The 23,845-nt window shown below is 49.8% G+C and overlaps 2 protein-coding genes across 2 annotated transcripts; one reads left to right on the top strand and one right to left on the bottom strand.

Annotated features, from left to right (window-relative positions):
* Window positions 1-1,051: 1,051 nt before the first annotated feature.
* GUCA2A (guanylate cyclase activator 2A) lies at window positions 1,052-2,802 on the top strand (the record flags this gene model as incomplete). The annotated part of the gene is made up of 3 exons (XM_079697132.1): window positions 1,052-1,126; window positions 2,181-2,370; window positions 2,738-2,802. 3 exons carry the CDS (start codon window positions 1,052-1,054, stop codon window positions 2,800-2,802), a joined length of 330 nt encoding a protein of 109 aa, XP_079553258.1.
* A 1,686-nt stretch (window positions 2,803-4,488) lies between these two features.
* On the bottom strand, window positions 4,489-8,110 carry GUCA2B (guanylate cyclase activator 2B; the record flags this gene model as incomplete). The annotated part of the gene is made up of 3 exons (XM_079697691.1): window positions 4,489-4,782; window positions 6,473-6,659; window positions 8,018-8,110. The coding sequence occupies 3 exons, from the start codon at window positions 8,108-8,110 to the stop codon at window positions 4,721-4,723; spliced, it is 342 nt and encodes a 113-aa protein (XP_079553817.1). The 3' UTR covers window positions 4,489-4,720.
* Between the last annotated feature and the right edge of the window lie 15,735 nt (window positions 8,111-23,845).

Here is a 23,845-nt window from a genome sequence, read left to right as displayed (position 1 = left end):
GGCCCAGCACCGGATGAGAACAGGCTGTGGCTCAGATGGGCAGGTGGTCTCCAGAGGGGCCAATGGGGGCCAGAAGCTGTTGTGGCTGTTGATCAAAGTAATAATAACTGAAGGATCTTTTACTGAGTGCTTTCTGTATGCCAGGCATTGAGGTAAGCATTTTTATAACCTCATTTAATTCTCAAAATAACCCCACGAGGTACGTATTATTATATTGGTCCCCAGAGAGGATACAAGGGGTCCCGATGTTCAGAGAGGGAAACAATTTGTCCAGATTCACACACATAGGAATGGGGCAGTAGATGGGACTCGAACCAGGCCTGTGGATGGCAGAGCTGAGTCCTTCCTCAAAGTCACAACACCTGCCTTGGTAATCTCATTTCTTAACACTTGAAGCCCCCTGGCAACCTCCTCCTCCCCCCAGGCTGAATTACTCACATTTCCTTGGTTATTCCAGGCCTGTTTCACCTCCCTGCTGTCTCACATGTAGTATCCTCTGCAAGAAATGGCCTTCTACCCTCAGCCCCTTCTCTAAGAAAATTTCCACCCATTCTCGAAACCTCCTTTGGGAAAGCTTCTTGAACTGCCCCGCCCCTTGGCTGGTTGAATGGCCCCTCCATTCCTCATGCTCACCCACTCCCCCGAATCACCCTGCATTGCCACTGGTCCTCCCTCTTTAAGGGCTGGGCTGGGTCTGCAGCCCCACCCTGGCGCATGGCCTGGCCCAGAGCCATCAGTGGGTGTGAGTGGTTGGTCCTGAATGCAGGACCCAGCCAGCCGTGGGTTAAAGTGGGAGCCCAGGGAGGGGCTGGGGCTCTGACTGCCTCCCCCGACTGATTTCTTACGGGCCAGGGCTGTCTTGAGCCTTATCTGATTAGGGTTAAGTTGACAAGCAAGCAGATGAAACACTGGCAAAGACTCCTGGGTTACTCAGGAACCCTGCCCTCTTTAAAAGTCCCACGGTTTTCCCCTGGCATCCAGAACCAAGCACTCTTCTCTCTTAGGTGCTGCTGCCATGAACACCTTCCTTCTCTCTGTACTGTGCCTCCTTATGAACACCTTCCTTCTCTCTGCACTGTGCCTCCTTGGGGCCTGGGCCACCCTAGCAGGGGGAGTCACCGTGAAGGTAAATTCTCTGTCCCTACTGTGGCCCAGCTGGCTCTCTATGTCCAGGGCCCAGGGCCTGTCCCCTGATAGAGCACCCCTCTGGGGACGGAGTGGGGGGTATGTCTAAGGCTTGACTCTTCCCCAGGGACTCCCTTCTCAGTCCTTCCTCTTACACCTTCCTCTTCAAACTTGGAGAAAGAACATCAGGTAAAGAAAAGAGAAACAATTTGGGAAAGGCAGGTGATTAGCCAATTTACAGAGTGCCTGCCATGACCAGGTTCCTCCAGTATGTCACTGCGACGCCAGGATCACCGTGGCAAGAGGGATTATTAGTCTCATTTTTCAGAGGAGTCAAATAGAGCCTCAGAGAGATTCTGTAACTGGGCATGGGCACATGGTTGGGAAGTGAAGGAGCTTGATTCAGTTCCAGACCTTCCTCCTCAGCCAAAGCCCTGGCCTGGGTCTCAGGAATCACCTGGACAGCCTGGAGGTCCTGACGGAAGGGTGTGCCCATCGGTGTGGATCCCAGCCGTAGGCCAGCCTGGTACTCATCGGGGGCCCCATTCTATCACAGCCAGGCCTCGGGAGGCCTTTTACTGCTTCTCAAACATCAGCCAGGCAGCAGGCTGGAGCCGGGGGCCAGGGGATCAGCTCACACTGCTCTCAGGCAAGGGTGAAGACAACTGGGGCACAGCCACGTGGATTTAGGATGCCTGAGCCTTGGTCCCAGCTCTGTGCCTCTCCCTAAAAATCAGTGGCTCCCACTAATAGGCACCTATTGTGTCCCTGCCGCTTCACATCTGTCTTCTCCATTCCTCATATAACAGGCAGACCCTAGGATCCCAGAGTGTAATGACCTGTTGTCCATGGTCGCAGAGCAAAACCAGGATTCAAGCCCAGTGTCTGGATCTGAGCTCTGACCACCTCATATTGCCCCGCAGTGGAGCACCTGGCTCCCGTGTGCTGCAAACACTGTTTGAGTGCCACCGGGGCTGGAGAGGGGGCAGTCCTCGGGGAAGCGGCCAGGGGGCAGGCTGTAGCCTGGCCTCACACCCTGGACATGTCTCTCTCAGGATGGAGAGTTCTCCTTTTCTCTGGAGTCAGTGAAAAAGCTCAAGGACCTCCAGCAGCTCCAGGAGCCTAGGAGGCCTAGAAATACTGGTGGATCGCTCGTTCCCATCCTCTGTAGCTCCCCGAGGTTTCCCGAAGAACTCAAGCCTCTCTGCAAGTACCCCAATGCCCAGGAGATCCTGGAGAGCCTCGGTGAGTAACCCCTCTCTGAAGGGAGGGGCCCAGGAATTCCCTGATTGGTGGCACTTGAAGGAGAGATGTGTTCTGATTGGTGGGATTCCGAGGATGAGCTCTGCTCTGATTGGTGGATCTGTTAAGCCCTCTGCTGTGCGTCCTGGTTTGTCTGGTCTCAGCTGTAACGCCTTTCTGGGTAGGCGCTCCGCCCTGATTGGCTGGCTTGCAGTACTTGTGTCCTGGTTTGGGGTGGAAAGCGCCGCTGGTCCGAGAGGACAGGCCTGGGTTTCTCCTGGGTGGAGAATGTTCAAACTCTGGCTCAAGGGAGGGCGGGAGCTTTGGGCAGAGGAAGCTGCTCTCACGGGGCCCCTTTTCTCCTGTCCAGAGGCCATCGCCGAGGATCCGAGCACGTGTGAGATCTGTGCCTACGCTGCCTGTGCTGGATGCTAGGACGGCGGGTGCTCGCTACCTTCTGTCCCTCCCCCGCAGGCCGCTCCCCCTCCCCGCAGCTCCACCTACCCAGAATGGAGGAGTGACGAGAGGGCAGCCTGGGGAGGCCCAGCCCTTTCCCGCATCCGAGCTGCGGTGCTTTCCAAGATCCACCCCCACCCGCGGCTAATAAACCAGATTCCAGAGTCCTCCTGGTGTTGCTTTCATTCCTTCTTTCATCCCACTTTATGGATGCCTACCCTGCCCTCGCCAGCTCAGGGTTTAATGTGCTAAGTGCAAGAACCCTGCTCTTCCTGCTAAGCCAGCATCGGTACTGCCCCCCACTCACAGACACCGAGGAGACTTGAATCAACGACCACCAATGGAGGAGGTGGAACTTCTGCTTTTCTTTCATGATCCCTAAGCCACATGTGAGCTCCTGTGCTGGTTTGGATGACCAACACAAGCACTGAGGGGCTATGAGATCAGCCCCTGGCTGGAGAGTGTTCAAGGGGCCTCAGAATCTGGCCCCGTCCTGACCACTTGAGCACTGCCTCCTGCCCTCCCCCCAGGGCCCGCACCCCAAGCCGTAGTTCTCACTATATCCTCTGCTCCCCTCACCCCTGCTCACCCCTGATCTCTTGGGAGATCCCTCCTCCCAGGGTTGCAGGGGTGCTTGATGAGATGGGTGGTGGGGTAGCATTATTTAATGCTCCTACTCTGGAGCCAAACTCTCTGGGTGTCAGTCCAGGCACTGCTTGTTACCAGCTGTGTGACTTTGGGCAGGTTACTTAGCTTGTTCTCTCCCCCACTTCATAGGGGTGAGTGAAGATTAAATGAGGTAATACAGGGGCTTCCCTGGTGGCGCAGTGGTTGAGAATCTGCCTGCTAATGCAGGGGACATGGGTTTGAGCCCTGGTCTGCAGCTGGGGCCTGGAGTCACCGGGAGACGGTAACATGATGGTTCAGAGTATAGACTCTGGCCCAGACTTCCTGGGAAGAAGCCTGCTTTGCCATTTTGCTGAGCCTGTGACCCTGGACTAATTAGTTCTCTCTGTACCTGGGTCTCCTCATTCGTAAAGGTAATACGAATAGTACCTGCTTCACTGAACTTTTGTGAGGACTCGGTGAGTTAATACCTACAAAGAGTTTAGAACAGTACCTAGGGTATAGCAAATGGTCAATAGATGCTGGTATTATTAATATTCCTTAGGGCCACCAGGATGGAGAGAGTGAAGGAAGGCCTTCCATATGGAACTGGCCAGGCAGTCCCGGGGAGCCCAAGAAGGAGGGTAAAGGTGAACTCAGGCAGGCCCAGGGGCAAAATCAGCCCCGAAGGGGCACCACGTGGTTCCACCCTCCACCCCCTCCACCACAGTCCCACCTGCAGGAGGGAGCCCCCCTGTCCTCCCCCCAGCGCCATCAGGAGCATAGAAGCTCTGGCTCTGCAGCTGGGCCAGGACTTGAGCTCAGCTTGGGCGGTCAGATGGATCTGGGTGCTCTGTGGCTTCCCAGCCCTGTGATCATGGGCGACTCATCTCCACCCAGAGCCTCACTCCTTCGATATGAAATAGAGCAACTCCTCAGGCGAGGAAACCAGGAAAATGCCTGACTCAGGAGTCCAACCCACCCAGCTTCCTAGGCAGCTCTGCCTATGGCTCCTGGGGATGAACAAATACACGCCTGACTCTGTGTGTAGGTGGGGAATCTTTATTCAGCAGCAGGGCTGCCTCAGGGGCCAAACTCTCCTCCAACCGTGGGTCCAACTGCTTTGTGCCAGATCCAGCTGCTTGGACCCTGCAGGGCAGGGTGGGGAGCGGGGATGACTGTGGTGGCGGGGACCCCCAGAGCCTGGATGGGGGTGGGTGCTGTGAAGGCAGTGGGCTGGGGGGGGGGTGGTGCATGGTGTCCAGGGTGGGCTCAGGGCACCCAGGCCATCTTAGCGGCAGCCAGTACAGGCAACATTCACACACAGCTCGCAGTCGTCAGCAGCGATGGTCCCTGGGTAGAGGAGAAAACTGGTCAGCTGAGCCTGAACCTGAAACATCTGTGGTCCAAGGAGCCACTGACCAGGCAGCCAGAGAAGGCCTGCTTCTGAGAGGATTTGAGGCAGGGGCCTGGCATCCTTCTCATAGATTAAGAGCAAGAAAGTTTAGAAGAAGTGTGAGCAGCTTAGGCTCAAGTCCCAGGTTCTGTCCTCCTAGCAGTGCCTGGGCAAGTCACTTAAACTCTGTGCCTGAGTTTTCCTGCCTGCTCGACTATCAGCCTGACAGAGGGGTTGTGAGGAGAGCTTGCAGGCAAAGGGATTGACCCAGGGCCTGGCACTTAGTAGGTGCTCAATAAATACTAGCTACTAGAGATGATCATACTAAGTGAAGTAAGTCAGAGAAAGACAAATATCCTATGCTATCACTCATGTGGAATCTAATTTTTAAAAGTTTCAAATAAACTTATTCACAAAACAGAAAGACTTAACAGATGTCAAAAACAAACTTGTGGTTACCAAATGGGAAGAGTGGAGGGGGAGGGATAAATCAGGAGCTTGGGATAAACATACACACACTACTATATATAAGATAGATAACCAACAAGAACCTACTGTATAGCACAGGGAACTCTACTCAATATTCTGTGATAACCTATATGAGAAAAGAATCTAAAAAAGAATGAATAGATGTGTATGTATAACTGAATCACTTGGCTGTACACCTGAAACTAACACAATATTGTAAATCAATGATACTCCAATAAAATCAAAAGAAAAAAAAATACTAGCCAGTTGCCGCATTCTCCGGGCCAGCTGTTTCATCCCTCACATTTCAGCTTAGATGTCACCCCATCTTGGAAACTTTTCAGATCCCATTATGTAACAGGGAAGAGCCAAATCTGACTACATGTTGGATCTGTTGTTTCTTTTACTTTATCCTTTTCTTTCCGCTGCTTTTGTTCACTAAAAGGGTACTGTCTATACATAATGGCCTGCCTTGGAGAACCCCGCCCCTTTGCCTGAATGTTAAACCAAAGTGCTATTGTTCAGGGAAGCATCCTGACCCTGTCCACCCTGGGGATGGCTGCAAGAAAGAAGAAATGAACACATCCCCTCCCAGAGGCTGGCCATTCCAAGGGACATTTGCAAAACTTATGGCCTTTTTACTTTACTTCCTCATCTCCTCCCCCTCTCTGTTCTATAAAAGAAACTGGCATCCAAACCCTGATAAGATGGTTTTTTGGAGACCTTAGTCTGCCGTCATCTCGGTCTGCTGGCTTTCCAAATAAAGTTGTATTCCATGCCTCAACACCTCGTCTCTGATTTATTGGCCTGTCGTGCGGTTGGACTCAGTAACACTTATGCCACTGTGGACGTGAGCCATCTCTCTCCCGTGTCCCCACTGTGCCTCCCCCATCATCCCACTGCATTGCAGTCATTTTTATGGGTCCGTTTCCTGTGTCCCCTTCCCCCCAATCTGTGTAGTCTTGGAGGTAGGCTGATCCAGGTTGCTGGGGACTGAAGGAGTTCCTGGCATGCCTGATTTCAGTGCCCCAACTGGGGAGGCCAGGGGCTTGAGTTTCTTGAATCTCCCTGTTCTCAGCCACTGGGTGTTTAACAGAAACCACATGAGGTAAAGGAGCTGGGGTGTGGGGAGGAGAGAGAATCAGGGGTAGGAGGCTTGCCAGGGGTCGGGGGACTCACTCAAGGCCTGGAAAATGCTGTCCGCTTCCTCAGAGGCACAGATGGGCTGGAGGTCCAGTGGCAGGGCCGGGTGGTGGCACATGGAAGGCTGGGGGCTATGGGTTCTCAGGTCAGGGCTGGGCATCCATTTTCCCTCCAGGTCATTCAGCTTCTTCACCGATTCCAGCTGGACCTGGAAGCCTTGGTACTGGGGGAGGAGGGAGAGGAGATGGGAGGGCATCAAAACCTGAGCAGGAAGGGGGTGGGGCACTGCCAGGAAACCAGGGTTCCCCAGGCCCCGCAGAGCTTCCGTGTTCTCACGGAGTGGGAAAGTCAAGGTCACACTTGGAAGACTGCCTGCGTGGAAGGTGGTGCCTGGCACTTCACACCCCTGTGTCACAGGCTAACTGGGAGATGAGGTCAAGTAGGGCCATGGAGCACGTTGGTTCAAGGCGTGGGCTTTGAAGGCCGGGGGACTTCGGTTCAAATCCCAGCTCTTCCTGACTGGCTGACCATCTCTTCCCTACTCTGAGCCTCATCTGACAAATGGAGATAATCAAACTCCACTGCTCTCTGGTGCCTGGTACCCAGGGCACCCTTGATAACTGCCTGATTGCCCTTGAACTGACATGGCAAAATGATGGCAATGCTTAGTCTAGCCAGCTGGGCTCCAAAGCCAAGGCTGCAGAGGGAAGCTGACACTGCTCCCCAGGATTCCCTTATTCCTTCCCAAGGAGGCCCCGCCCAGAGTCAGGAATGTGCCACCCAGGAGCCCAGCGGCCACCTGCCACCCCCACAGGCAGGCCCTGTTTCCAGAAGACTCCTAGTCTCACAGCTGCCCTGGAAGGAGACCCAGATTCCCTGCTGTCTTCTCTCTGGGCCTTTGCATATGCTGTGCCCTCTGTCTGGAGCAGTCGGTGACCTCTGTGCCTGGCTACCTCCTGCTCATCCTGCAATGTCAGCTCGAGTTACCAGCCAGGGCAACTTTTTCTGGTGACCCTCCGCCCTCCTCCCCATACATGGGTGAATGCAGAGAGTTGTGGGAGCATAAAAGAAGTCTCCCTGCCCTCTGGGCTCTTCAAGGGCAGGGATCACGTCTTGCTCCACATCTGAACCCTGACTGAGAGGGGCATTTGAGGAGAGCAATGCTGAACGACCATAATTTTTTTTTTTTTTTTGCGGTAGGCGGGCCTCTCACTGTTGTGGCCTCTCCCCTTGCGGAGCACAGGCTCCGGAGCACAGGCTCAGTGGCCATGGCTCACGGGCCCAGCCGCTCTGCGGCACGTGGGATCTTCCCAGACCGGGGCACGAACCCGTGTCCCCTGCATCGGCAGGCGGACTCTCAACCACTGCGCCACCAGGGAAGCCCTGAACGACCATAATTTATTGTTATTATTATCACCATCATAGCCACCATTGGCATCCCAGCCGCTCCCCCCCACCAGCTGTGTCCCTGGGCTGTGATTGGGTGTTGGGCTGAGCCCTGGGTCCTCAGCTATCCTCAGTGAATTGTCCAGCATTCCATCTCCATCCCAGCCTCTCACCATGGGGACCTTCAGGACAAACCTGGACGTAGACTGACTGTGCGCCCTGCAGCAGTACCAGGAAAACCGCAGCAACCCCATACAGCAGCAGCCCTGACACTGCCCTGTGAGCCATCTCGTTCCCTCTGTGTCTCGCCACCGTCCACCAGGCTCCCACCTGCTTCCCCAGCTGGCAGGTCTTTATAGGCCGGGTTCCAACTCCCTGGTCACTCATTAACTGGCCAGCCAGGGTGGGGTTGACAGCTGGCTGGCATCCTGACAAGCCCAGAGCCCATTCCCGGGAAAGGGGTTGGGGATGATAGAGGTAAGGAGGCCCAGAGCACACCGGAGCATGATGCAGTGTTAAGCGCCTGCCCTGTGAACAAGACAGCGAGCAAGAGGGGTGAGAGGGAGGCCATTTCACAGACAGGGAAAGTGAGGCTCCAGAGGTAAAGGGCCTTGTCCCAGGTGACAGAGCTAGTCGATAGCAGAGCAGGTCCTCAGGCATCTGACCCAGCTCAGACGAGGGTTCTTTCTCAGGTCAAGAGGGGCAGACAGACAGGTTGGTCCAGGGCAAGGTGGGCAGATACATGGCTGACCTCAGAGTTCTCCGTGCCCTCAGCCCCATGTCTCTCCCACTCCCCTCTCCGCAGTTCTATTTAAGGACCATCTTTCTGATCAGTCCCTGCCCAGGCCCTCAACCTGTCTCTGCCTGCCATTTCCCATGGTGAAGGGTACACTCAGGCCAGGTATTGTCCATCTCACCTGTCGGTGCCTTTCAGAAGCCAATAGCCTACCCCAGTATGGAGGAAAGAGCACCTGCCTTGAAGACAGATTGACCTGGGTTCAAATCCTGATCCTGCTGCAGCTGTGTGATCTTGGCAAGTCACATCGACTGTGACTGAGCCTTAGTTTTCTCTTCCATCAAATGGGCATAATGAGAGAATCCACCACAAGAGGTTGCTGTGAGAGTGATGGGGCTGGGCCCTCCTGAGCTCGTCCTCGTCTGGGGATAACTCATGCTGTCACAGGTCCCTTAATTTCACAGTTGTCATTCGGGGCAGCGCATGACCTATGACCTCCGTGATTGAAGTTTGGGTCAGGGAGAAGTGGGCAAAGTCTGCAAGGGCGTCATCACCACTTCCAGCCCAGGCAGCTGTCAACAGCGTCCATCCCAGGGCTCTGCTCTGCCAGGCACGGAGCCTGGCATGCAGTAGGTGCCCCGTGCATAACATTGAATTGAAGCCCAGATAGCCCATCTGGCTATTTCAGGACCACTCTCCAACCTGTGGCTAAAATCTGATGCCATTGTATTCCCTAAGGCTGATCCTCCTTGCTCGAGCCTAATCCCATCTCGTGGTTTTGCTGCTGCTTTCCACCTGCCTGAAATGCTCATCTCCTTCTTTCTTTTCCTGGGGGTGAAATGAAAAAAGCTTGAGTGAACTTTGGTATTTCCTTTGTCTTGCTTTGTATACGGATTTTGACCTTTACTCTTATGAGTATGAAGAATTTAATAGACTTTCTTACATTATTTCATATCTGTAAACTGAAATAACTGTCAGTAAGAGTAACTCTCTTTTCTCTAATATGCAGGTGCCATGCTGTACTTTGGGCCTAATCCCATTCAATCTGATGGGACAGTGTAATAACTGTCTTCATTTTACAGATGAAATTCATTTTACAGGCCCAACAAGTTCATACCCTGTGTGAGCAGCAGGTTTTCTCTCTGGAATTCTTGCCTCTGCTCAGCTTATGGTAGAAGGAACACAGGCCTTGGATGTAAGGAGATCTGGGTTCAAACCCAGACTCCAGCACTTCTCACCTGTGTGACCTTGTGTGGCTCCTCCAAGCCTCCATTTCTTCATCAGTAAGTGGAGGAAATAACGGACAACTTCACAGTGGCTATTGTGAGCAAAAACTGGACAGTCCCATCCCAAAAGAGCCTGTGACTCTTCCTTTCCCCAGCACGTGCCTGGCCTGTGGGGGCCATGTCGTGAGTGGTGGTTTCCCTGCCTCTCCTTCCCCATGCAGCCCTCCCTGACAGGCCCCATCTCTGAACCTGCACATGGGACACTTCTGATCTTCGAATCCCCAGTCTTTGCTCTCTCCACCAGGCAAGCTCAGCCCCACTGGCCAGACACCAAGAGGCAAGGAACAAGCCTGTAGGTTTGGAGGCCCTGGTAGCCATGGTCTTCCCTTCTCTGTCTTTCAGCTCTGCCAGCCAGGGCCCATTGTGTGTCACTCTCTCCCTGGGAACAAGGTGTGACTTCCCTGTCTGCCTAATCTGACTCAGATTCATATCTCAGTGCTGCTCTTTCTAATCTCTTCCCCAATGACCCACCATCCATCACACCACAGAGGCACAGACACAAGCCCTCGCCGCTGCCCCCGTTCAGCCAGTGTGTGTTGACGTTTCTCAGGGCGCTGCCTTCTTGAGGGACATGGGAAGTGACTGTCATGCCAGTCTCGACTCTGGTCTCTGTGTGGAAACCTCGAACACGGAGGAGAGTGGGTGGCAGTTTGCCTCTGTGTGTATTTGGGCCGCTCCTCTCTCCGCACTGGACTCCCTGCCCAGTGCCCACCGCCACGGTACCTCCCTGCCCCTAAACTGACCATTTCCCAGCAGCATTTGTCACACCTGACCACTCCATCTTTCTTGGAATAAAACACCTTCTCCACTTGGCTTCTGGGACACACGCTCTTCAGATTTTCTGCCAATTTCATTGGCCCATCTTCTCGGTTTCCTTTGTTGTTTTTTTCTTCTCTTCTTGACCTCTAGAGCTTAGAATGCCCCAGGGGCTCCAGGGCTCAGTCCTTGGACCACTTTCCTCTGTCTATAGTCACCCCCTTGGAGATCTTATCCAGTCTCAAGGACTTTAGTGCCATCGGTACCCTGTTCACTCCCTAGCCTGATCTCTCCCCTCAGCTCCAAACTCATTTATCAACCTCTTCAGCATCTCCCAGAACAGGTGAGGGTACAACCATTCACTCAGTTGCTCAGGCCAAAACTCTGGGGGGTCATCCTTGATGCCTCCCTTTGTTTTGATTTCCAAATTCAATTCATTAGCAAATCCAGTTGGCTCTACCTTCAAAATATGTCTAGACTCCAACCATGTCTCATCATCTCCATTGCCACCGCCAAGGTCCAAGCCATCACAATGCATCATTGGTGTCGTGGATTCTGGCAACACCCTTGTATTAGTCAGGATTCTCCAGAGAAACAGAGCCAATCCTTTTATATATTTATATATATTCTATCTGTCTATCTATCTACTATCTCTGTCTAGATTTATTATTTTATTAAATTTAATTGATTATTTTAAAAATTTTTATTGGAGTAAAGTTGATTTACAATTCTGTGTTAGTTTCAGTTGTACAGCGAAGTGAATCAGTTATACATATACATATATGCACTCTTTTTTAGATTCTTTTCCCATATAGGTCACTACCGAGTGTTGAGAGGAGTTCCCTGGGCTGTACAGTAGGTCCTTATTAGTTATCGATTTTATACACAGTAGTGTGTCTATGTTAATCCCAATCTTCCAATTTATCCCTCCTGCCCCCTTACACCCCTGATAACCATAAGTTTGTTTTCTACATCTGTAACTCTATTTCTGTTTTGTAGATAAGTTGTCTAGATTTATTTTAAAAGATTGGCTCATTCAATTGTTGGAGGTGGCAAGCTTGAAATCTGTAAGGCAGGTTTGCAGGCTGGAAATTCAGATGCAGTCTTGAGTCTGAATTTTGCAGGACAAGCCAGCAGGTGGGAAACACAGGCAGGGTTTCCATGTTGCAACCTTGAGGCAAAATTCCTTCTTCTTCCTCGGGAAACCTCAGTCTTTCTAAGGCCTTCAGCTGATTGAATGAAGCCCACATACCTTATTCACTTAAACTCTACTGATTGTAAACATTAATCACGTCTGAAAAAGTATCTTCACAACAACATCTAGACTGCTGGTTGACCAAACAGCTGGGCACCACAGCCTGGCCAAGAGAGGTCTCCACGCAGATCTCTCTGTATCCACTCTTGCCTGTCTTCAGGCCTCCAGGCGGCAGCCAGAGTGAGCCTGTTAAAATTTAAGTCAGACCATGTCTCTCCTCTGCTCAAACCCACTAATGGCTTCCCACTTTACTCAGGGTAAAATTCAAAGGCTTCTACTGGCCTTCCAGGTCCCTCTGGCTCCCCTTCACATCTCTGAGCTCATCTCTAAAACCCTCTGGGTTCCAGCTACACCAACTTCCTTGCTGTCACCCAAACTTGCCGAAAGTTGCTTACCTCGGGACTCTGCTCTTTACCCACGCACTTATATAACTCACCCCGTCACTTCTTCCAGGTCTCTGCTCAAATGCCACTTCCCCAAAGAGATCTTGCCTGACCATCCTACCTCAGAAAGCTTCCCCATCACTCCTGGTTCCCTTAACCTGCTTTCTTGGAGCACCTGTCATATACACACATTTCACTTCTTGCATTTCTCTCACTACTAGAATGCAAGGAATTGGTCTATATGGTTCTTCCCAAACAATATATGGCACATAATTGGTGCTTAATAAATACCTGATGAGTTGAATGAATGAATATGAGTCAAATGTTAACTCCACCAACCACGAGATGTTTGGTCTTGGAAAATGTCCTACTTCTCTGAGCCTCATTCATCTTGTTTAGCATCTTCCTGCCATAGGTAAGGGGCCTGGTGACTGTTCAAAAAATGTGAAGACATTTGTGAACTAGTGTTCCTAGTTGTGAAATCACGTGTTTATCAAGAAACAAAATCTTTTTTTGTGTCATATGTGCATAGCAAACTCTAGGGTATATAATAATTTAATTCACACATATTTATTGACGGCCTATTATGTTCCAAGCACCATTCTAGGCACAAGGGATACAGCAACCAACAAGACAGACAAAACCACTGCCCACAGAGCAGTGCTGGTGGCTTGGAAATAGTGGGTGGGGGGTGTGTCAGAATACGGATGTTGAGAAGAAGTTGGATTCTAGATATTCGTTGAAGTCAGAGCCCACAAGATTCTCTGTTCCCTTGGATGTGGAGGGTAAATGGGGAGGAGTCAAGGACAACTCAACGTTGTTCCACATCAGATGGGGCTGCCACTTACCGAGATGGGAAGCAGGGATGAGCAAGTCAGGTGAGGGTCTGGAGAGTTCAGTTTGGTCATGTTGAGTTTGAGATGTCTGCTTGACCTCTGAGTAGAGATATGGTATGGGCCACAGATATACACGTGTGGTCATCAAGGAGGATCTGATACTTGAGTCTTGAAACTGGATTGAGAGAGTGACTGGTTGGAGAAGAGGCCAGTCCCAGGGCCGAGCTGTAACAGGGCCCTGCAGTATTTGGAGGTAAAGTAGAGCAGGAGGAACCAGCAAAGCCGATGGAGAAGGAGCAGTAGATGGGGCCCCGGAAGAGGGTTGTGTCTTCAAAGCCAAACGAAAAAAGTGTTTCAGGAACAACAGCATGCTCCCTGGGGCCAAATGCTGGGTTAGCTCTGGTAAAGTGAAGACAGAACTGCCCCTGGATCTAGCTACATGGAAGTGGCTGGTGACCCTGAGAGGATCAATTTCAGGAAAGTAGTAGATGTAAAACTGATTGGAGTGGGATCAAAAGAGAAGAGGAGGACAGGAAATAGACACAGTGAGAATGGAGGTCTGGCTCTAGAGCTAGAGAGCTTGACTTTCACTTTGAATTAGAGGGTAAAATGGAGAGATGACAAATTTAAAGAAAAATCGGTGTATTGGGTTGAACGCATAAGCAGAGTCAATCCAGAAGACCCTGTATGGGGAGTTGTATAAACCAGAGCGTGGTGGTTTTCCAGCAGCTTCCCTAATGAAATTTTGGCCATTCCCTGAAGAAGTGGGTGACCTAGTGAATGGTTCTATTTTTGCTATGGCCAATGGGAGACTCAGAACCAAATTTGTACCCCAATATAAGTAACTACACTGAATCTCATTCAACCTATGACTTCCCTTTTGACTCATTTCCCCAGTCTACCCATATTGTACTGATCTTGACACACACACACACACAGCCCTTTCAGGTTTGTTTGTGTTCTCCCCAGCTCCAATTGTCTTTATGGACTGGGGTTTGGGTAAAGTGCTTAAACACAAATAAATGGATCAGGGCTGTCCCCTGGTGTCAGGCAGGGAGCACTGCAGGCAGAGAAAGCCAAGCTGCCCTTGTCCTTAAGGCATCCTTCTCTGAGCCACCCCTTGAGAGTTAATGGATGAGGAGACACATACTCTCTGCTTTGAGGGGCAGTGGAAAGCCTCTGTCCCCATGTCTCCTCCCAGGGGTGGAGGGTCCTGCCAATGTGACTGCTACAGTCTCCATAAGGGGAAGCGCATGAGGTTGTTAGGGAAAAGCCCCTGCTTGCTGGCTGGTGTCTGAGTCCTGTGGTCTCCAGAGAGTGGATGCTGAAGTAAACAAGAAGACTGCAGTGGGGAGGGGAGGGAGGAGAAAGTGCAGGCCACAGGTGGGACATGGCACTGAAACTGGGGCTTGGGAGCGGCTAAGCGGCAGCCCGAGGCAGCGGGGAGCCACAGCAAGGGTGGGACACCTGGGCCTCCAGGGTGTGGTGTTGCCTGAGCTGTGCTGCTCTCTTGGGAAGAGATGGCGTGCCTCTGACCTTGGCTTTTGTCGGTGTGTTTCTGCCTTCCTCCCCCTGTGGTCAAAGGTGTGTGAGCACGTGTGTGCATGCCTGCCTGCTGTAAGTACGTGTATATATGTGTGCACTTTGTGTCTATAGGTGAGTGTGTGCGTGCACATGTGTGGTAGGTGAGTGCGTGTGTGTATGTGTGCATGCGTGTGTGAGAGCATGTGAACACGGGTTGGCTGTCTGCGTCTGTGTGGGCATCTGCACGTGTGAGTGTGGGTGGTGTGTGAATAGGTATGTGTAAGCGTGTGTAGGCATGTGCGTGTGAGCGTGCGTGTGTTTATGTCTGCATGAGTGTGTAAGTGGGGGAGTGCGAGTGTGTGCCGGGTGCTGGAAGGGAGGCCTCTGTCTCCTGGTTGTGGACAGGGGCCGGGTGGCCGTCAGGGTCCCTTTGAAGCAGGACTGGGCCCGGGCGCGGGGGCTCAGGGCTGGGAGGGTGGAGGCCAGGCCTGGGGGAACAACTTTAGCGCAGCTGCCTGGAAGCCGGGGGATTAACGGAGGACCTGGGAAGGCGTCCAGCCCAGGGCAGCCGGATCCAAATATTCTCGCTTCTTCAACTCCCCCAGCACCCTCCAGCAGCCGCCCGGATGCTGTGGTTTTGGAGTCAGGCAGAGCAGAGGTCACACTGCTGTGGGCTCTCGAGCTAATCATTCCCTTCACTGAGTGTCAGTTCTCTCGATGGTGACATGGAAACAGCACACTGTGGCGGCAGAAGGGGGGTGACGAGGGCACAGCAATGCCAGCGAGTGTTCACTGGGGACTGATGATGAGCCAGCCCTGGTCTAAGGGCTTTACAAGCACAAGCACATGGCTTCCTCACATCCCCCTCGGTGGTAGAAAGCGTTCCTTTTCCAGAGAACACCAGGGCAAGGGAGGTTTTCTAACTCTCCTGAGGACACATAGCTTGTAAGTGACAGAACTCCCGAGCTGGTGTCATAAGCACTATACACCTGGCCTGTGTGAGCCGTAAGTGGATATAAGGCAGTCCTTGCCATGCTGGGCACTTCGTAGACCCTCAGTAGCTGTCCCTTCGTCCCCTCTACCCTCTGTCCCTCCTAGGAGTTAAAGGCAACAGTCGAGGGACAGGGTGAGTCCTCTTCACATCCCCCATGAACGCTCAGAAGTTCTGGGAGCCCTGGAATTTGCCAAAGAAATGACCTGGATGTTGGTTCATGTGTCCCTACCCCTGGCAATGTGACAGAAGCAACAACATACTGCTATAGATGCACATACATAATGGTTAGATGCAGTCCTTCATTCGGCCAACATTTATTGAGCTTCAGTTCTTTGCTGGGCACAACGGCTCAGAAATGGATAAGACAGTCCTTGCCTTCAAAGGGCTCATGGTCCATGAGGACAGGTGAGGTCAATGCCGTGTGACAGACACGGGGTGTGGGGAAGCTCAGGAGGTGCCAGGAACCCCGAGGAGGCCCCACCAGCCTCCAGCGCGGAAGCAGGGGCCCTTCCAGCCGTTTGCTTACATCTCATGCCCAGGATGCTCCTGCAGCCCTCTCCCATGTCCTGCCCCAGCATGCTTCTTCCAGGAAGCCAGGCCAGACCACAGTCCTTCCTCTTCTTGGGAACTTCCGCAGCCCTTATGCCCCCTCCATGGAACCCAGCCCCTGCTACCTTAATTGTTTCCGGTTTGGGTGCAAGGGACCCGTTTCCACAGTTAGGCTGCATCCCCTCCAGGACACAGCCTCCCTCTCACATTCCTGAGAGATCCCAGTGCCCAGGTGGTCCCACGCAAGCCCAGGACACACCATCTTTACTGATGCTCCAGTTGGGGGTTCTTTGTTTGCAGCCCATGGGCTGAGCTGCTAAGGAAATCCTAACTGCTGAGTCAGGGACCCCCGCTTTGCCAAGCAGGATTGAGTTTCATTAAGTGGGGATGAAATACAAATTCCCCACAGCATTCATGGGATTGATGTCCAAGGTGCAGCTGCCATTTATGTTTTGAAATTTGCAGTTGGGGATCATTGTGAAACTTGATTGCTCTGTCTTGGGGACTTCTTAAAGTCCAACTCCCACAATAAGGCCAATCAGACTCAACCATCAAATGTCAAATAGGAGCTAATGAACCATTCACAGGCTGGGGAGAGAAATCAGGCAATCTCTTATTTCAGGATTATCCCTTCCAAATATTGAATCTGAACTGTAAGCAGAATTTGCTATAATTGTGTCCTCCTCCTCACGGGTGTGGAGGATCATTGGCATTCGCTTCGTGTCTCGGCTTTCCAGAGAGAGGCTTGACAAGCCAACCCGCCGCTTTCTAGAGGCACGTGCTCCTGGGGTACCGTTCGACAGGGAGCGGGCAGGGGGTGCTGGGAGTCCTCCTGCCCCCCTGGCTGAGTTGGTTGAGCTTGATGTTGGCTGGGTGTCCCAAGTGCCTGTGTGGCAGCCTCTTTGTGGGAGAGGGTGGTCAGCATCGAAGGAGGGGGACGCACTCACATAAGCTCCACTGGAAGCCCGGGTGTGGCTTCAGGAGGGTCACGGAGCCCAGGGACAAAGGAATGTGTCTGGTCTCTACTCCTTAATCTGTTGCATTGGGATCTGCAAAGGCTAGCACCTCGGCTGCCACCCTGTTGGCTGATGCCCAAGTACATATGCTGTTCTCTGGTGCCCCTTTGAAACATCTGGCTGAGTGAGTTGGGTTATAATAGAGGGTTTGCCATCACTTCTACCTGGGGCAGCACTATGATGCAGGAGGTGTTTACTCTCCTCTTGCTTCCTTTAGGAATAGAGGGTAGCACGGTGGTGAGTCATTCCCTGTGGCAGAGGTGTGGCAGAGGTGTGCCAGTTCCAAGCCCAAGTCTTAAGAAATCCTGCATGTTTCTGTCTATTTGTTTGCACCATTGCCATCTCCATATGAACATTTCTGACTGGTCTGCTGGAGGAGAGACACATGGAGTGAACCAAGACACCCCAGTTGTGCAGCCAAGGCCAGCCTAGACCAGCCTTCAACCAGAAACCCATGAGCTGGTTGAACGAGCTGGTGAATGAGCCCAGCAAGATCAGCAGTGCTATCTCACCAAGCCCCATCTTCTTCCAGATGCCTGTGCAGTAAGCACTTACTGCTGTGTGCCACTGAAATTTTGTGGTGTTTGTTACGCAGCATCAGGACACTAGATAACTGATACAGCAGTCTACCAACCAGGAATGAATCTATTTCTTGGACTCTGCTGTGAGTAAGGGAGAAACTCCTATTGTGAAGGAAGGTTGTACATTTTGGAGTTGATTTTTAATGGCAGTTTAACTTACCCTAATTAAAACAACCCACTACTTGCATGGCTTGCCCATTGTTTCATGATGAAGGATCCGGAAAAATCTCTCCAGGTCCATCCAGCATATCTTTTCCTCTTTCTGCACACCAGTTGTGCTGGATTTCCCTCAAGTCCTTGAGTGCCCCAGGCAATTTCCAATATCATGACCTTATCTTATGCATTTCCCTCTGCTTAGAACCCCACTCCTTGCCACATAGCATAGCTAACTAACTCTCAGCTAAAATTCCCCACCCCCCCACCCCCCTCCCCAGCCAGCAAGTTTACTCTAATTCTCAGAGGAGGTTACTCCCCTGTTAAGGTGGTCTCAAATCCCTGTGCACATCCTTGGTGGCTTTGAGGCTCCCAGCCCAGGTACATCTTCTCCATCATGAGGCAGGACCCCATCTGGTGTGCTCATGGTGGGTCCCTCCCATCGGGCACACACCTGGCACATTGTACAGGCTCCATGGGTAGTGTTTGAATAAATGGGTTGGTGTAGGTAACATTTTCTGGACTAGGGTTACCAAGGCTTTTCAACAGAACACCTTTGAGCTTGTGAGGACAGATGAGGGACCTGCCTCTCCTTCACAGGTGCTGTCTAGTTGTATGTTCATTTTTCTCTCAACCTTCCTTCCCAGCCCAGGCTCTTAAGTGGCCATCCAGTGAGGCGGTGGGCTCTGTAGTTAGTCTGCCTGGGCCCAAATTCTGGCTCTGCTCCTTACTGAATGTGATCTCTCTGACAGGTTTCTTAATGTCTCCCTGCCTCAGTTTCCTCATCTATAAAATGGGGTTTACGAGAGTACCCATCTCATAAGGTTGCTCTGAGGAATAAATGAGTTCATATGTGTAAAGCATATTCACAGAGCCTCACATATGGTGAAAGTTATAAAAGCATAAGCTATAATTATTCAAGGTCAGAGACTATATTTTATTCATTTTTGTATCTCCCAAGTGCTTAAATCTATGCTGGCAAAAAGAATGTGCTCAATAAGTGCCTTTAAAGAAAAAAAAATTCCAGAGGGTTAAAAAAAAAAGACTTCATTATTATTATTATTATTATTATTATTATTACTACTACTTTTTTTTAGGCTGTGCCGAGCGGCTTGAGGAATCTTAGTTCCCTGACCAGGGATTGAACCCCAGTTTCCAACAGTGAAAGCGCAGAGTCCTAACCACTGCACCACCAGGGAGTTCCCTCATTATTTTTTTAGAGCAGGTTTACCATGAAATTAAGAGGAAGGTACAGATATTTCCAATACACCCATGGCCCCACACATGCATGGCCTCCCCCATCATCAACAACTCTCACCAGAATGTTACCTTTTTTTTAAAAAACGAAGAATGAACCTACATTGACACATCGTGATCACCCAAAGTCCATTGTTTACCTTAGGGTTCACTCTTGGTGTTGTGTATTTGTGGGTCTGGACAAATGTATAATGACATCCATCCATCATTATGATACCACACAGAGCATCTTCACTGTGATTATTTTGTTTTGCTTTTTTCACCTCATCATGTCATGAGTTCATAGGGGATGGGTCCCAGAAGCTCAGGCTCCTCTCCATCAGTCTCACAAAGCCTGCCTCTCTGGGGGGAGCGGGCCGGTGCTTCCCTTGAACCTGGACATTTTTCTCCTGGGTTCCCTCCTATCCCGGCTCTTAGAGCACTAAATACACTCAACACATATGCTTCTTCTCTTGGCAAAAATCTTGCCCTTCACCTGTTTGTTTACAATAATGCCAGCAGCACACAGGGCCACATCATAGACTCCTGCAGTTTTGCCGTGGTGACATTCATGGGTGTTCCCTTTGGAACAGTGCTAGTCCCTGGATGTAGATATCACCTTCCTTGTAGGTTCACATGTAGGTGGCCAAAGGAACAACTTCCTGCTTTCTAAAAGGCCTGGAGAACACACAGCGGGTGCTTCTCCTCTTTCCCTTTGTGTTAGTCATTTTAACGAAATTACTGGAAGATGGTGGTTCCAGCTGAAAGGCCATAAATGCTTTTCGAATGAATGAATCAAAAAAAGCCTCAGAAATAGTATTGGGAAAAAAAGATCAAAACGTATAAGCTGATATGCCTGTTCAACAAGGTCCTACTGTATAGCACAGGGAACTAAATTCAATATCTTGTGATAAACTGTAATGGAAAAGAATCTGAAAATGAATATATATATATATATATGTATAACTGAATCACTTTGCTGTACAGCAGAAATTAACACAACACTATAAATCAACTAGACTTCAATAAAGTAAATTTAAAAAAAAAAGAAATAGCTGTTCAAGTCCAGAGTCGGCTCCTAGTTCACATATGGCTCAAATCAGCAATCAGGGAAGACTATTCTCGTGGTGTTTTACTACATCTTATTTGGACCCCAATGGCACCCCAACTTGGTCCCTGCCTTCCTTCCCTTGAAGACTTGCCAGTACTGGGATCCTGAAGAAGTGGCCCAGGAATGACAGCGACGCCGAAAATTTTCCAGCATCGTTGACTACTCCGAGGTGATACACTTGATGGGGCAGAGTTCATCGATACGTGTTTTGACCTGTTTATGTAAAAATGCACTGTGTTGAAAGTAGGCATAGAGGGAACTTACCTCAACATAATAAAGGCCATATATAACAAACCCACAGCCAACAACGTCCTCAATAGTGAAAAACTGAAACCATTTCCACTAAGATCAGGAACAAGACAAGGTTGCCCACTCTCACCACTATTATTCAACATAGTTTTGGAAGTTTTAGTCACAGCAATCAGAGAAGAAAAAGAAATAAAAGGAATCCAAATCGGAAAAGAAGAAGTTAAGCTGTCACTGTTTGTAGATGTCATGATACTATACATAGAGAATCCTAAAGATGCTACCAGAAAACTACTAGAGCTAATCAATGAATTTGGTAAAGTAGCAGGATACAAAATTCATGCACAGAAATCTCTTGCATTCCTATACACTAATGATGAAAAATCTGAAAGTGAAATTAAGAAAACACTCCCATTTACCATTGCAACAAAAAGAATAAAATACCTAGGAATAAACCTACCTAAGGAGACAAAAGACCTGTATGCAGAAAATTATAAGACACTGATGAAAGAAATTAAAGATGATACAAACAGATGGAGAGATATACCATGTTCTTGGATTGGAAGAACCAACATTGTGAAAATGACTCTACTACCCAAAGCAATCTACAGATTCAATACAATCCTTATCAAACTACCACTGGCATTTTTCACAGAACTAGAACAAAAAATTTCACAATTTATATGGAAACACAAAAAACCCCAAATAGCCAAAGCAATCTTGAGAAAGAAAAACGGAGCTGGAGGAATCAGGTTCCTGGACTTCAGACTATACTACAAAGCTACAGTAATCAAGACAGTATGGTACTGGCACAAAAACAGAAAGATAGATCAATGGAACAGGATAGAAAGCCCAGAGATAAACCCACGCACATATGGTCAACTTATCTTTGATAAAGGAGGCAAGAATATACAATGGAGAAAAGACAACCTCTACAATAAGTGGTGCTGGGAAAACTGGACAGCTACATGTAAAAGAATGAAATTAGAACACTCCCTAACACCATACACAAAAATAAACTCAAAATGGACTAAAGACCTAAATGTAAGGTCAGACACTATCAAACTCTTAGAGGAAAACATAGGCAGACCACTCTATGACATAAATCACAGCAAGATCCTTTTTGACCCACCTCCAAGAGAAATGGAAATAAAAACAAAAATAAACAAATGGGACCTAATGAAACTTCAAAGCTTTTGCACAGCAAAGGAAACCATAAATAAGACCAAGGGCTTCCCTGGTGGCACAGTGGTTGAGAGTCCGCCTGCCGATGCAGGGGATGCGGGTTCGTGCCCTGGTCTGGGAGGATCCCACATGCCACGGAGCGGCTGGGCCCGTGAGCCATGGCCGCTGAGCCTGTGCGTCTGGAGCCTGTGCTCCGCAATGGGAGAGGCCACAACAGTGAGAGGCCCGCGTACCGCAAACAAACAAACAAACAAACAAAAAAATAAGACCAAAACACAACCCTCAGAATGGGAGAAAATATTTGCAAATGAAGCAACTGACAAAGGATTAATCTCCAAAATTTACAAGCAGCCCATGCAGCTCAATATCAAAAAAACAAAAAACCCAATCCAAAAATGGGCAGAAGACCTAAATAGACATTTCTCCAAAGAAGATATACAGATTGCCAACAAACACATGAAAGAATGCTCAACATCAATAATCATTAGCGAAATGAAAATCAAAACTACAATGCGATATCATCTCACACTGGTCAGAATGGCCATCATCAAAAAATCTACAAACAATAAATGCTGGAGAGGGTGTGGAGAAAAGGGAACTGTCATACACTCTTGGTAGGAACGTAAATCGATACAGCCACTATGGAGAACAGTATGGAGGTTCCTTAAAAAAGTAAAAATAGAACTACCATATGACCCAGCAATCCCACTATTGGGCATATACCCTGAGAAAACCATAATTCAAAAAGAGTCATGTGCCGCAGTGTTCATTGCAGCAATATTTACAATAGCCAGGACATGGAAGCAACCTAAGTGTCCATCATCGGATGAATGGACAAAGAAGATGTGGCACATATATATAATGGAATATTACTCAGGCATAAAAAGAAATGAAATTGAGTTATTTGTAGTGAGGTGGATGGACCTAGAGTCTGTCATACAGAGTGAAGTAAGTCAGAAAGAAAAAAAAAATACCATATGCTAACACATATGTATGGAATCTAAAAGAAAATGGTCATGAAGAACCTAGGGGCAAGATGGGAATAAAGACGCAGACTTACTAGAGGATGGAGTTGAGGACATGGGGAGGGTGAAGGGTAAGCTGGGACAAAGTGAAAGAGTGGTAGTGTATATATGGACATATATACACTACCAAATGTAAAATAGATAGCTAGTGGGAAGCAATCGCATAGCACAGGGAGATCAGCTCCGTGCTTTGTGACCAGCTAGAAGGGTGGGATAGGGAGGGTGGGAGGGAGGGAGATGCAAGAGGGAAGAGATATGGGGACATATGTATATGTATAACTGATTCACTTTGTTATAAAGCAGAAACTAACACACCATTGTAAAGCAATTATACTCCAATAAAAACGTTTAAAAAAATGCACTTTGTTACTGAAACATACATCCCCAAATTGTCCCAGTTCCTCTTTCACTGTTATTTGGAAGAAGACTTGCAGGCAAATCTGGATGTTGAGACCTTTCTGGAAATTGTCGCCATCACATCATCTGTCAGCAGCGACTGGCTACTTACTTTGTGCAGGCAGTTGTCAGTCCTTTAGTCCTCTTAACACCTCTGTGAGGGAGTCGCCCCCACTTTAGAGATGAAGAGACTGAGGCTCTGGGATATAAAGTCAGGTGCCAAGGTGGCACAGGAGGAACTGGTACAGCTAGGATCTAACTCCAGAGCATGGTGTGGGGCAGGCATGGTATCTCCTGTGGACCACAGGTGTAGTATTGAAAAGGCTTGGCAAATGCCACCCTAGAAATCCTACTCCGTGACAGCCCATTATTTCAAAAACTTTGCTTGAGTGTCTTTGCTGTGTGAGGAGGCTGCAGGGGAGCAGGAAGGGTGTCTAACAGTTGGGGCTGGAGAAGGGAAAGGCCTCCAGGGAGGCAGGGAGCTTCCTCTCATCCGAGCAGGGCCAAAGGTGGTCATGGGGAGTTTGTGTCAGCAAAAGGCTGACCTGGTGACCCCGAGAGTTCCTTCCATTCTTGAGCCTATGGGCCTATGTCTGACTTGTATCCAAGTGGCCCTTGAAGTGGTACCGTTTCTGCTCTAGAAAGGAGCCACATCTAGAAGGGGCATCCATAAGGGCAGGCTCCCCAACCTGAAATGGTCCTGGAGCTGGTCCACTGTCCTTCCAGCAAGGCCAGCAGCAGAAAACCCATGTGAC

This window comes from Hyperoodon ampullatus, assembly GCF_949752795.1.
Source record: "Hyperoodon ampullatus genome assembly, chromosome: 2".
In the NCBI taxonomy this organism is placed as follows: Eukaryota; Metazoa; Chordata; class Mammalia; order Artiodactyla; family Ziphiidae; genus Hyperoodon; species Hyperoodon ampullatus.
This window is presented reverse-complemented; position numbering and strand designations above follow the sequence as displayed.